The sequence below is a fragment of the Balaenoptera borealis genome, assembly GCF_965194805.1.
Source record: "Balaenoptera borealis genome assembly, chromosome: 20".
Taxonomy (NCBI): domain Eukaryota; kingdom Metazoa; phylum Chordata; class Mammalia; order Artiodactyla; family Balaenopteridae; genus Balaenoptera; species Balaenoptera borealis.
In genome coordinates, this window is record NC_138879.1 from 38,296,935 (window position 1) to 38,312,759 (window position 15,825).

Consider the following 15,825-nt stretch of genomic DNA (forward strand, 5'->3'; position numbering starts at 1 on the left):
ATGAATAATGATGCAAAAATCTAAAAGAAAACAGGATCAAACCAAATTCAACACATTAAAAGGATCAAACACCAAGAAAAGTGAGACTTATACTTGGAATGTAAGGATGGTTCAACATACAAAAATCAATTAATGTAATATACCACATTAACAAACTGAAGAACAAAAGATGATTGATTGATCATCTCAATCAATGCAGAAAAAGAATTTGACAAAATTCAACCACTTTCATGATAAAAACACTCAACAAACTAGGAATACATGGAAACTACCTCAATACAATAAAAGTTACATATGCAGAGTCCAAAGCTAATATTACACACAATGGGCAAGACTGAAAGCTTTTCCTCTAAGATCAGTAAAAAGGCAAGGATGCCAACACTCAGTACTACTATTCAACACAGTACTATAAGGTCTAGCCATAGCAACCAGACCAAAAGGAGGGGGAAAAAAGAAGAAGAAAAGAAATACAAGGCATACAAATTGGAAAAGAAAGAAAATTATCTCTGTAATAGATTTTACAGATTACACACACACATACACACAAAAAAAAATTCAACAAAGTTGCAGGATATAAAATTAACACTCACCATCAGTTTCGTTTCTATACACTAACAAAGACCAAATTAAAAAGGAAATTAAGAAAACAATCCCATTTGCTATATCATCAGATTTATCAACTTTGTTAATCTTTTCAAAGAACCAGTTGTGGATTCTCCCCATCATTTCACTGTTTGTTATTTTGTTGACTCCTGGTAATATTTCATTATTTACTTCATTTGTCTTGCTTTGGTTATAATTTGCTGTTTTTGAAATCTCTTAATGGAGAGCTAAGATTATTAATTTAGGACCACTTTTCTTTTCTACTATAACCATTTAAAGCTGTAATTTTCCCATTATTCAATAATATAGCTGCAATTATAATTTCTGATATGTTCTATTTCTATGTTCATTGCATTCAAAATATTTTTTAATTTCCTTGAGACTCCTTCATTTCATAATTTCATTCTATTACTGATTTCCATTCTTTAGATTTGCTTTATGGTCAATCACATGGTCTATCTTGGAAAGTGTTCCAGATGTTCTTGAAAACAAACTTACGTTTGTAGGTTTTGGGGGAAGATTTAGGTCATGTTGGTTGACAGTCTTAATCAAGTCTTCTAAATCTTTAAAAATTTTCTGTATAGCTTTTCCATCAATTATTGAAAGCACAGTATTTAAATCTCAAACTGTAAATGTTAGCTAGAATTTCTTCTTTCCATCTGTCAGATTTTGTTTAATGCTTGCTGCACTATGTTATTAGGTGTTTACACATTATTAATTGTTTTATCTACCTATTACATTGACCCTCTTATCATTATGAAACATCCCTCCTTTTCTCTGGCAATATTTCTTGACTTAAAGTCTTTTATCGGATATTAATATAGCCATTCCAATTCTATTATGGTTATTGTTTGCATGGTACATTTCTTCCATCCTTTTACTTCAACCAATTATGTCTTTGAATCTAAAGTGATTCTGGTCTGACAATCACTGTCTTTTAACTTGAGTCCATTTATAGTTAATATAATTACACACATAATTGGATTTAGGTCTGCCATTTTCCATTTATTTTTATGTCTCAGGTGTTTGTTGTTGCTCTGATCCTCTTCCTTTGTGTTAAACAATTATTTTTAATGTTTACTATTTTTATCTTCTGTTAATTCTTTGGATTAATTTCTTAAGTGGTTACTGTACAGGCTATAAGGTGCTGTATAGACAACAAAATTACATGTTAATTCCACACTTAACTGCAATAAATTATAGCTCCTTGCTCCAATATAGCTCCATTTCCTCCCCATTCTGTTGTGCTATTATTATCATGGGAACTATCAACTGAGAAACATCATTATTCCCTAAAACAATCTTCCAATTACATATATGTTGATATGTTTAATGTTGCCCCAAAGGTCTCTGAGACTCTTTTTTTTTTTTAACTTTTTATTTTCTATTGGCTATAGCAGATTAACAATGTTTATTAGTTTCAGGTGTACAGCAAAGTGATTCAGTTATACATATACATGTATCTATTACTTTTCAAATTCTTCTCCCATTTAGGTTGTTACATAATATTAAACAGAGCTCCCTGTGCTATACAGTAGGTCCTTGTTGGTTATCCATATTAAATATAGCAGTGTGTACAGGTCAATCCCAAACTCTCTAACTATCCCTCCCCCCGACACTTCCCCCGTGGTAACCATAAGTTCACCATAAGTTCATTCTCTAAGTCTGCAAGTCTGTGTCTGTTTTGTAAATAAATTCATCTGTATCATTTTTTTTTTAGCTTCCACATATAAGCTATATCATATGATGTTTCTCCTTCTTGACTTACTTCACTCAGTATGACAATTCTGTCCAGTAATGTACTTATTTTCTGGGAAAAAGATTTGCTTATCTCTTCACTTCATCATAGCTGGGAGTCATTCCCCAATTACCACAAAATTCATACACACAAATCACCCCATATAAGTGGATAATGCTTAGTAAATTTATACAGTTGTATAACCATTACCACATTCTAGATTTAGAATACTTCCAACACCCCCAAAATTTCTTCATGATGACTTTAGAACACCAACCACAAGTCCCAGACAATCCCTAGTGTATATTTCATCTCATTTGCCTTTTCTAAAATTTTTCAAAATATTTCAAATAAGTAGAATCATGCGATTTATCTTCCATTTCTTTCTAAATATATAATTTTTTTGTTCAACCATATTGTTTCAGGTATCATTCATTTCTTCGTATTGCTTACGTGTATTCCACTGTATGGAGGGACCACAACATGTGGGTTCACCAAACAATTCTTGGCAATTTGGATTATTTCCAATTGATTGCTATTATGCATAATGCTGTTATGAATATCTGCACACACATCTCTTTTGTGAAACATGTTTTTATTTCTCTTTGGGAGATACCTAGAAGTGGATTTGCTCAGTCATATGGTAAATATATACTGAACTTTTTAAGAAACAGGAAAAACTGTTTTCCAAAGTATAGATACTTTCATATGTCCACCAGTAAAGTATAAGGTTTCATCTCTCCACATCATTTTCAACAGTTTGTACTGTATGTCTTTTTAATGAAGGGCAATCTATTGGAGACAGAAATTAGAATGGTGGTCAACAGGGAGTGTGAGAACAGGGGGATGGGGAGTTACTGTTTAATGGGTACAGATGATGAAAAGTTCTGGACATGGATAATGGCAATGGTTGTACAACACTGTGAATGTACTTAATATCACTGAATTGTAAACTTAAAAATGGCTGAATGGCAAATTTTATGTTATATATATTTTACCACAAGTGGGGGGAAACATGGGTTATAAATTATTTCTCTCATCTCTCTTTTCCATTCTTCCATTTGACTTTCAAAAATGTTAGGTAAGGAAAACAAGAAAAAGAAAAGAAGTCTTATAGGAGCAGTCTCCAGGTAAGTGTGTTAACCCAAGTCTGCTAAATAACTGATAGATTGCTTTAGGAAATATGGTATATACACAGAGTTGTGCAACCATTATGACAATCAAATTTAGAACACTTTCATCACCCAAAAGAAACTTCATAACCATTAACAGTCACTCCCCACCTGATTCCCTCCAAACTCCAAGCCCTAGGCAACCAATCTATTTTCTCTCTATGTAGATTTCCCTATTCTGGACATTTCATATAAATAGATTCATACAATATGTGTTCTTTTGCAACTGGCTTCTTCCACTAAGCATAAGATTTTCAAGGTTCATTCATTTTGTAGCATGAATCACTACTTCACTTCTTCTTATTGCTAAATAATATTACACTGTATGTATATACTACATTTTATTTAACCATCCATCAATCAGTTGATGTACATTTGGGCTGCTCCTATTTTTTGGCTATTACGAATAATGCTGCTACGAACATTCATGTACAAGTTTTTACATGAAAATATATTTTCATTTCTTTTGGTTATATATCTCCTAAGAGCAAATCTCTTCAGAGATAAATTGCTGAGTCAAATGGTAACTCTTTTCCAAAGCAGCTGTACAATTTTACATTCCCCACCAGTAGTGTACCAGGGCTCTCATTTCTGCTTACTGGCCACTGGCATATCATATTTGGAAAGATGTCTATTCAAATCCTTTGCTCATTTTAAAATAAGGCTATTTATCTTTTTATTATCCAGTTATAGGAGTTCTTTCAATATTCTGGATACACACACAAATGAATGCAAGTAAAACAAATGGTGAGAGCTGAATATGGTCTGTAGCCTAGTTAAAAGTAAAGTGCCATCGTCAATATCCTGGTTTTGATATTTTACAACAGTTACATAAGATGTCACAGTTTAGGGAAAGTATCTGCAACTTACTGTGACTCTACAATTATTTCAAAATTAAAAGTTAAAAATGTAGAGCAGGGACTTCCCCGGTGGTTCAGTGGCTAAGACTCCGCGCTCCCAATGCAGGGGGCCTGGGTTTGATGCCTGGTCAGGGAACTAGATCCCACATGCTGCAACTAAAGATCCTGTGTGCCACAACTAAAACAAGATCCCACATGCCGCAACTAATAAAAGATCCCACATGCCACAACTAAAAAGATCCTGCAATGCCAGGCACAGCCAAATAAATAATAAATAAATAAATATATTCTTTTAAAAGAGTATTAAAAAAATGTAGAGTATACTGCAAGCTTTTTGATTTCTTTCATGCTGATAGGTGACAAGTGGTATCTTAGGGTAGTTTTGTCTTTCTCTTATAACAAGTCAAGTCTAAAGATTTTACACCATTTGTAAGTATTTTATTTTTTCATTGAAATATTTTGTCCTTTGCCCATTTTTCTATTTTAACTCAATCTTATGATTCCCTTTCCTTTCATATATTATAACCCTATACCTCTCTTTCCAATACAATTAGCATTGAGTACTCTACTTGATGGTACTAATACAGAAGCCATCCAGCAAAAAGGCTCATTAATCTTGGTGAATACCAAAACCTCATGCCACTATATAGGATTCTTTGAACCTTCTCTTTATGAACTTCACAAATATAACAACCAGATACTTTTGTACAGATTCTCTCCACTGCATCATCATCTTGCCTAAAATATCAATACCAAATCAATACCAGCGATATCCCAATACAGTTGTCCTGAGACATGTAATTTTTACTCACTACTTAACTAAACAGGCTAAACCCCCAAGTATATGTAGCAACAACTTGAGTTTATTAAAACAAAGCAAAGCAAGGTGGATACAAGGTGGATAAGGCTTTATCATATGAACAAAAAGATAGACAAACACCACAGGAACCAACAAATTACTATGAATAACATTTGTATTTGCACTCAGGGCAAGAAATAGCTCTAGTTTATGCTATCATTCTGGAACGTTTTTCTTTGATTAGAGACTTTGCCACCTTGTTAACTGAAATTATATAAATTTATAAAGGCAAATTATACCGCTTAACTTATCCTAGCCACGAAATGCTTTTAAATAAAACATGAAAGTAACACAGACAAAAATGGACAAAGTCAAGCAAATACATTCCCCTTTGATGCAGGTACCATACAGTGATCCTGTCACCATCAAATCAAACTAATCAACTCAGCATCAGAAAAATGGTGAATCAAATTTTATACACCATCCCTGTAAACATGAAAATGTCTTTATTAAAGGCTCAATGGATTTAAACAGCAAAACTGCACATAATGTCAACTTTAGTTCCTGATATGTAAAGGGACAAGAAGAAACACTACAGCTAAGGTCAAACATCAGTGGGAAAGGGCTAAAAGTGATAAATCCATGACATTAACCACTGCAGTCTTTCTAATACAATCCAGCATAACCTAAAAACAGCTTTGTACTTCAACTGAACTATTTATCAGAGAGAAAAATGTCTTCCTGACAAAAAACAGATTCAATTAATAAAAGAAAAGAAGACAGTATTATATTGAGGAAATCTTATTGATTAAAAAAATATAATTCCTTAAAAATGCACATAGCAACTTATTAATTTCCTGTCTTTTAATAAAATTTTTAAATCAATCAAAATTGCAGAATATGTTATAAGTAGGAATGAAAAGAGATTATGCTCCCAACAAATAATAGAAAAGATAAAACTTTTCAGGTTGAGCAACACTTTCACTTTTTTAACTTTTAAAAGCTAACATTTCTATGATTCTTATTTCCTAATGAACAACTTTACTTGTTTCCAGGGTTAACAATGCACTTATCACAGAAAAATGAACTTTTGTACAATCTACTGTTCACTTCCATATTCCAAATGTGAGAATTCCAATTTAAAGTTATAAAAAGTTAACAAAGAACTAGGGGAAAAAAAACCCCAAACAAACCACATGTGAAAACACAAGACCTAATGCTATGCTTTTCGTATAAATTACTTTAAATTTTTCTTTTTACTCATTACATAAATTAATGAGTTATAGCTCTATTTCATCAAAAATAATGAGATAACATTTTCAACTTTTAAATTACCACAAATCAGTCTGTCAACAAATGCTAGATGCTTAACAGATTTAAAGCCACTCACCAAACTAGACAGTGTTGAGGAGGGTTGTTACTACTTAGTAAATGTGGGTGGCCTTGGAGGTGAATTAATTAAGAATCAAAGGACAAAAGAAAATATTTTTTACTTTAACACTCATAAAACACTAAGGGTTTATATATTTAATTCCAATTTAAAAAGAGAACATCTGTATGTGTCTATCAACTTGAGCTAATTAACACAACTTAAAAAAAAAAAGTTATTACAGTCAACTGAGAAGTTTCCTAGCACTTCATTAAAACGAGTTTTAAACAGGAATACAAGTCTGTAACATATCTGGTTAACCACAAAGTTAAGATGGGAAAGGCAGAAAATTATATTATTCGGATTTTAAATAAAATATAATAGCCAGATTCAATAACCCAGAAATTCAAAGATTTTTTGGGGTGTTTTAATTGCAGCACAGTCCATATTTTTTTGAAATGCCACTTGATCTTACTATAGGAATTAGTATATGAGTACCAGCCAAATGTAATCTTTCATCAAGATGTAGAACCACATATACTGGAAGCAGATTTTCTCAAAAGAACATGCAATATTTAGGGTTAATATTTTAATGGCTCACATAATTGTGTTCTGAAAATGGAATTAAATATAAATTCTATATAAAATTAAAATAATTTCTATTTCCAAATCTTGCTCTACTCCTATCTCATTCTAGTAATCAGGTTTACATTGTGTATTTATAGCAAGGATCACAAACCATGAAAATTACCTTCCTTTCAGAAATGTATTTTAAAATTCATGACTATGATTCAAAAGAAAATACTGTCTATGAATGCATGAGGGAGAAAAACAAAACCCAACTGGTTTCTTTCTAGCAAGACTTACATAAGCATAACGTATTTCTCCATGTTTATAATCACTCCTAAATGTTTCTGAACATAGGCTGTAAAAATCTGTTTTATGTGAAGATATAAGATCTTATAATAAGTTATTACCATTTATATATTCTAATATACTCTGAGATTTTTTGTATTTTTTCATATTTATAAGGAAGTATCTGTAATAAAATGTGTAATAAAATTTATTAATATTATTGTCATTTATTACTATCATAATTAGTCATAATTAGTCTAAGTTATAACAAGTGTCATTAAAAAAAAAGAAACAGTACTAAACAGTATAAAAGAGATATATAATTATTTATTTATGGAACAAATGTCCTGATGAAGAGATAGCAAGAGAATTCTATAGAACCTCAATTTTACCTTCCGGTTTGATACATTAATGATGTCTGAAATAATAGGTTTTAACATGTTACTCATCATTTTTTAAATGGGTCTACACCATTTATAGTTTTTATAAAACATTGGCTATATTCCCTGTGTTGTACAATAATTACTCATCATTTTTTGAAAAAAACAAAATTCTAACCTGAGATAACCTTAATTTTCTACAATTCCAAATTAACACATCTCCAAATATATTTTGTATGGTCTTGATCCCAAATGATATTCTTAGTCACTCCATCCTCTGCACAAAAGGAACATTACATGCATCACATGTTCTTACCTGGCCCTCTCCAACTGTCTCAGTGTCGATTACTGTGATGATGCCTGGGACCAGAGGACTCCGCCTTGAATTACTGTGGATGGCAACATCATCTTCTGTCACACCTGAAGGCAGCGTGCCTGTCAGCTGAGTTACCACCTTCCCAACCATTGTCAGGCCAGTTTTCAACGTCTATACAATGAAAGGTAAAATGTATGACTTCACATCAGTATTTGGATTCTAAATAGAAATACATGTTTTGTTAATTCACATTAAATTCTTTATTCTCTAACAAGCTTATATGCAGCAGTGCACTGTCACAGAAATTCAGTCTGATTTTTATACGATCTTAAATTTTAGTTAGAAAATTGGTATTAGCTTGAGTGAATGGTATCAGTAGATTCCCCAAAGCCAGCATGGTGAGAATAAAGCTATAGGTAAACAATTAAAGAGTTTGTTTCACATGAGGATACAATTATACTTTTATTAACAATATTTATTTTTCCCCTCTCCTCAATGCGTATAACTTAAAATATGTGAAATATTAAGAAGTAGCAACTATGTGATATTCAATTTTTTAAACAGTATAAATCTAATATTGAGTCAACTTTTTAGCAGGAAAAAGACTGAGATACTGGTAGAATCCATATGTGAAAACAACTTTGATTCCAAATTAAATCTATAATATGATGTTATATAATATTGTACATCAAGATTTGGCATGTAGAAAATACAGTCTCCATCTAAGATACTTTTACTTGATGAATGGAATGTCATATAAAATTAACCAAGAAGGTTCTTTTCTCTCTGATAACAGAAAACAATTTAATGTAATGCTCCTAATATATTATTTCAATTAAAGACAACTTAAGACGTTTCAGAATTACATTTTAGTTCCATTTCATTCAAAACAAAGAGATGAAACTAACTCATGGGCATGTTTTCTTTTATGTGAATCTCATCTGATTATTCTCATAACCATTAACAAACAATCACGTTAAGTAACGGGGTTTTTTCTTTTTGTCCGAAAGGGAAGAAAGTGAAAACAAAGAGAAAATTATGTGATTCATAAACACATTAACATATCTAATCATTAGAGCCAAAATAAGTTGTCTAGATTACATGGACATGTCAAAAATTATGTATGATACAATAGACACATATCTTCATACCGTGAAGAAAAGTTTTTATTAAAATACTTCAAATTAGTCTTCAATACCGTGACTTGCTCTTTTTAAAATAATTATGGACCTATATTCTGGCATATGCTATAGCTAAATTTTAAAATGTGTATTATATATACAGCATTTCAAATATTAATTTATAAATTGTAGGCAAAAAAGGTTGTTTATAAAGGCTTAAATGTAATTTAAACAACAACCAGATGGAACTAAAAAAAAGGAAACATACATAATATATGTATTATTTTACTGTAGCTATGTTCCATGGAAACTTGATTATGAACTCAGAAATGGTTAAGGCTCTTTAACAAAAATGATCTGGATAGATCTCCTCAAACACCTCTACTCTTTATAGAAGAGAAAACTGAGGCTACGGGGGTTAAAGAAAACGGCAGCTCAAACAGCCAGCCAATGACAAAGCCAGAACTCAAAACTAGGACTATCTCCAAACCACTATCCAGTATTGCCTTGTAATCTATTCCTGTTACTACCTGTGATCTCACACACTTCATGAATTCAGAACACAAATGCATACTGGGAAGGAAAAATGAAAATCGTGATAGTGTATCCTAATAAATACTTAAATAAAATAACCAGCAAAGCCATTTGCTGAATTCAAGCAAAATGATATAACTTACAGCTGACTGAAACCAAGAAAAAGCCACAAATCAATTGTAACTGTTTTGTTTAGTGCTAAAAACTCAAACTGCAGTGATTATAAAACACATTAGTGCTCCTCAATTAGCAGCCAAACATTTGTTTCAATAATTCACAAGAAATGACTTACACAAAGTCTGTTAGAGTGTTGTCAAGAAAGCCTCTGAAGGACCAACAAAACCAGGCGCCACAGTATATTGATGTCAAAAGTGGGCCAGGAAGCCTGATTAACCTCTGAGATGCTTCAGCTGATGTACTTACTCCATTAATGCTAATGGAGATGCTCCCACTTAAACGGCGCTATCCCTTTATCAAAGGAATGCCTTTCAGGTTTAAAGTCTTTAATTGTTTATCCTCCCTGTTTGCCCTTGAGCTTATTATTTCATGCTCTTATACCAATGAAAAGGAATAAAATTAAAATAACTGGAGCACACAGAAAGTGGAAGTAATGTACCAAAGCAAACCACAAGATAAAGGGAAAAGTTAATAGAAGAGAACTAGGAAAAAAACTCCAGAAAGAGGGGAAAAACAGAGTAGTATATTTCAGAGTTAAAGGCTAATATTACAGAAAGAGTTAATGATGCTTCTCACCAAAAACAAAAACAAAAACAAAAACTTAGGACTATTGGTTGGGTCTTCTTATCAGTGGACAAAAAATTAAACCCAAAATTTAACAGTCATCAAATCTGTACTTTGTATAGTAAGTAACATGACAGTACTATCTATTATAGCTCATTAACTTTCAAAATAAGGTCTAAGGCAGGGTGTGAGAGAGGGGTGATGGAAGCTTTCTACATTAGTAAAGACCTTTGCCTTTAGAAGAAATTTGTTTCCATGTTAGAGTCATATCAGCGACCACTAGTGTCCTCACAATCTGAAGAATATTACAAGAATATTCACATAACTAATCTGTACTGTAAAGTGCTGAACATAAGACTATAACGAATGTGTCAGATAATCTACTGTGACCAAAAATTCAAATGAGCATGGTTCTTATTCTGTTCTGTTGCAGACAGATTTGCCAAAGGGTCACTAGTCATCTTTAACCTTTCTCAGGCCATATCATTGTCCTCCCTATCCATTAGGACTAATGGTGCTGCTTTCACAAAAGCTGTTAGTTGTCATTAAGAAGTTATCAGATAACAGGAGAAAACAGAGGCATTTTTATTAAATCAATTTACAACGCTGGGGTTAAAACACATTAAAAGGAAAAATCAAATAGAGCAGTTATAAGGTAACTAGAATATATGGACCAAGATATAATAAATATTTCAAAATAATCCAATTTGAACAATTTCAATATTAAACTTCTTCCTTTAACACGAACTCAGAGAATTTTTCACTATTATATTCTTTATAAGGAAAGCCAAATTATTTGGAAAGATGAATTTTAAGTGCTATTTGAAAATCCAGGAAAAAAAAAGATTATTTCCTCTAAGGAGATACAAACACATATACAATTAATGTAATTTATACTTACAATTGTAATGTAAGACATAAAAGAGAATTAAAAATTTAATAATTAATCCTTCTATATAACAAAGTGGTTAACCTATATGAAGCCACATGAGCTGTCGTCAGAGAGAGAACAATATTAATGATTACTCTGTCAAAGGAAGTGTAGCATTCTTTTTTTCTTTCCAAATTCATTATTTCATTTATTCCATTATTGAATTCATTTATTGACTGCTACATATTGGGTTTACAGAAATGAACAAAATATAGTCCCCGACCTCAAGGAATTCACAATCTAGTGGGAGAGACTAATAAATTGACAATCATAAACAGTTATACACACACACATATGTTACCAAACCAAGTTCATCTTGCCCAACACACAGCAAGCCAAAAAGCTGAGACATCGAGGTGTGTAGCAAAGAGAAGTTTTCTTCACAATATAGCCAAGCAAGAAGACAGGAGAACAAATCTCAAATGCACCTCCCTGAAGGCAAGGGGCTCAGGGTATTTATGTGATTAAGAATAAAGAAGCAGGGTGGTCTGAGGTGTGGGGAGTGTGGGAAGCGTGGGGGGAAATGATTGGGAAAAAATGTACAGGCATAACGAAGCTAAAGGTCTCTGCACGTTCAAAAGGTCATGGAGCAGTCCCTTGCACAGGCCCAGGTGAAGGGTAGGTGGCCCCATCCAGACTTTTTTTCTTTTTCAATAAAAGTGTTTCTTTCATTTTTTTTAACTTTATTTTTTTTATACAGCTGGTTCTTATTAGTTATCTATTTTATACATATTAGTGTATACATGTCAATCCCAATCTCCCAATTCACATCACCACCTCCCCACCCCCACTATCCCCGCTTGGTGTCCATACGTTTTTTCTCTACATCTGTGTCTCTATTTCTGCCTTGCAAACTGGTTCATTTGTACCATTTTTCTAGATTCCACATATATGCATTAATATACGATATTTGTTTTTCTCTTTCTGACTTACTTCACTCTGTATGAGAGTCTCTAGATCCATCCACGTCTCTACAAATGACCCAATTTCGTTCCTTTTTATGGCTGAGTAATATTCCATTGTATATATGTACCACATCTTCTTTATCCATTTGTCTGTCGATGGGCATTTAGGTTGCTTCCATGACCTGGCTATTGTAAATAGTGCTGCAGTGAACATTGGGGTGCATATGTCTTTTTGAATTATGGTTTTCTCTGGGTATATGCCCAGTAGTGGGATTGCGGGGTCATATGGTAATTCTATTTTTAGTTTTTGAAGGAACCTCCATACTGTTCTCCATAGTGGCTGTATCAATGTACATTCCCACCAACAGTGCAAGAGGGTTCCCTTTTCTCCACACCCTCTCCAGCATTTGTTGTTTGTAGATTTTCTGATGATGCCCATTCTAACCGGTGAGAGGTAATACCTCATTGTAGTTCTGATTTGCATTTCTCTAATAATTAGTGATGTTGAGCAGCTTTTCAAGTGCCTCTTGGCCGTCTGTATGTATTCTTTGGAGAAATGTCTATTTAGGTCTTCTGCCCATTTTTTGATTGGGTTGTTTGTTTTTTTATTATTGAGCTGCATGAGCTGTTTACATATTTTAGAGATTAATCCTTTGTCTACTGATTCATTTGCAAATATTTTCTCACATTCTGAGGGTTGTTTTTTCATATTGTTTATAGTTTCCTTTGCTGTGCAAAAACTTTTAAGTTTCATTAGGTCCGTTTGTCCATTTCCATTGTTTATTTTTGTTTTTATTTCCATTACTCGAGGCAGTGGGTCAAAAAAGATCTTCCTGTGATTTATGTCAGAGTGTTCTTCCTATGTTTTCCTCTAAGAGTTTTATAGTGTCCGGTCTTACATTTAGGTCTTTAATCCATTTGGAGTTTATTTTTGTGTATGGTGTTAGGTTAGTGTTCCAATTTCATTCTTTTACATGTAGCTGTCCAGTTTTCCCAGCACCACTTATTGAAGAGACTGTCTTTTCTCTATTGTATATCCTTGCCTCCTTTACTGAAGATAAGGTGACCATACGTGCGTGGGTTTATCTCTGGGCTTTCTATCCTGTTCCATCGATCTGTATTTATGTTTTTATGCCAGTAACATATTGTCTTGCTTACTGTGGCTTTGTAGTATAGTCTGAAGTCAGGGAGTCTGATTTCTCCAGCTCCACTTTTTTCCCTCAAAATTGCTTTGGCTATTCGGGGTCTTTTGTGTCTCCATACAAATTTTAAGATTTTTTGTTCTAGTTCTGTAAAAAATGCCATTGGTAATTTGATAGGGATTGCACTGACTCCGTAGATTGCTTTGGGTAGAACAGTCATTTTCACAATATTGATTCTTCCAATCCAAGAACATGGTATATCTCTCCATCTGTTTGTATCATCTTTGATTTCTTTCACCAGTGCCTTATAGTTCTCTGAGTACAGGTCTTTTACCTCCTTAGGTAGGTTTATTCCTAGGTATTTTATTCTTTTTGTTGCAATGGTGAATGGGATTGTTTCCTTAATTTCTCTTTGTGAATGGGATTGTTTCCTTAATTTCTCTTTCTGATCTTTCGTTGTCAGTGTATAGGAATGCAAGAGGTCTCTGTGCATTAATTCTGTATCCTGCAACTTTACCAAATTCATTGATTAGCTCTAGTAGTTTTCTGCTGGCATCTTTAGGATTTTCTATGTATAGTATCATGTCATCTGCAAACAGTGACAGTTTTACTTCTTCTTTTCCAATTTGTAGTCCTTTTATTTCTTTTTCTTCTCTAATTGCCATGGCTAGGACTTCCAAAACTATGTTGAATAACAGTGGCAAGAGTGGACATCCTTGTCTTGTTCCTGATCTTAGAGGAAATGCTTTCAGTTTTTCACCATTGAGAATAATGTCTGCTGTGGGTTTGTCGTACATGGCCTTTATTATGTTGAGGTAGGTTCCCTCTGTGCCCACTTTCTGGAGAGTTTTTATCATAAATAGGTGTTGAACTTTGTCAAAAGCTTTTTCTGCATCTATTGAGATGATCGTATGGCTTTCATTCTTCAATTTGTTAATATGGTGTATCACACTGATTGATCTGAATATATTGAAGAATCCTTGCATCCCTGGGATAAATCCCACTTGACCATGGTGTATGATCCTTTTAATGTGCTGTTGGATTCTGTTTGCTAGTATTTTGTTGAGGATTTTTGCATCTATATTCATCAGTGATATTGGTCTGTAATTTTTTTTGTAGTATCTTTTTCTGGTTTTGGTATCAGGGTGATGGTGGCCTAGTAGAATGAGTTTGGGAGTGTTTTAATAAATGTTTCAAAATAATCCAATTGAACAATTTCAGTATTAAACTTCTTCCTTCAACACGACCTCAGAGAGTTTTTCATTTTTATATTCTTTATAAGGAAAGCCAAATTATTTGGAAAGATGAATTTTAAGTGCTATTTGAAAATCCGGGGGGTGGGGCAAAAAAGATTATTTCCTTGAAGGAGATCCAAGCACATATACAATTAATATAATTTATACTTACAATTGTAATGTGAGACATAAAAAAGAATTAAAAATTTAATAATTAATCCTTCTATATAACAAAGTGGTTTACCTATATGAAGCCACATGAGAAGCAGTTGTCAGAGAGAGAAAAATATTAATGATTACTCTGTCAAAGAAAGTGTAGTATTCTCTTAAGGAGCACATACTACATGGCTTTTTAAATATTCTCCATGTTATATATCTCATGGTAATATATCATATTACCTAGAAATTATTAAAATGGTAAGAAATAATAGGAAGAAATTTTATTTTCTATTTTCAATAATGACAGGCTAGGTAAATCAGATCAATGCTACCAATGAAAACAAGTAGGAAAACCGGGGAGTTTATTTTTCTTTAATTCTGCTTGAAGTTACTGAATATTTAACAAAATAGTGATGAGTTACTAGGTCCAAATCCAAGAGGACAAGGAAATCCAGACATGTGAGCTGGTATTTAGGCCTAGATGCACTGGATGATTCTAGAGGGGGCTTCTAAGAGACTGAGTAGTGCTTTTGATAGACTTGTGGAACTAGGTAGTCATGTTCAAGGGGGTCTACTTTCCCTGCATGCTTTGGGTTGAAACATAAAGGGACATACAATAGAAATAAGAGTGAACCTGTAGTAATCAGGATTTTACAGCTATTTCAGGTGACCTTTATTTAAATAATTTAAGTAATCTCAATCTGTGAAATTGGATTAAGATGATCCAAGCCTAGAGTGTCACAGAACTCTGGTATCATCTCAAACTCAAATCTGTTTCTACAAATCTTTTTTAAAAATTCTAGCAAACAAGGAGTCAAGACATCATAAATGAGAACTAACAGTAAACAACAAAAACACAACTAAAAGGGAGCCAGATATTGAAATGATCAGAAACAGACCATGTTTACTATGTTTAAATAGTTTGGCAATTTGAGAAAAACTGAATTCTAGAGAACCAGAAGCTA

General features: G+C 32.9%; 1 protein-coding gene across 16 annotated transcripts in view; it reads right to left on the reverse strand.

Annotated features, from left to right (window-relative positions):
* The window catches only part of BCAS3 (BCAS3 microtubule associated cell migration factor), a 569,341-nt gene that overhangs the window by 404,897 nt on the left and 148,619 nt on the right, over window positions 1–15,825 (reverse strand). For all 16 annotated transcript variants that reach the window (XR_014238437.1, XM_082372026.1, XM_082372012.1 and 13 more), the window contains exon 12: window positions 8,093–8,263. Coding sequence is in view for 15 of the 16 variants with exons in the window: in XM_082372026.1 (XP_082228152.1) it covers window positions 8,093–8,263 (171 nt within the window). In the remaining variant the exon portion in view is untranslated. The remainder of the gene's footprint in view (window positions 1–8,092; window positions 8,264–15,825) is intronic.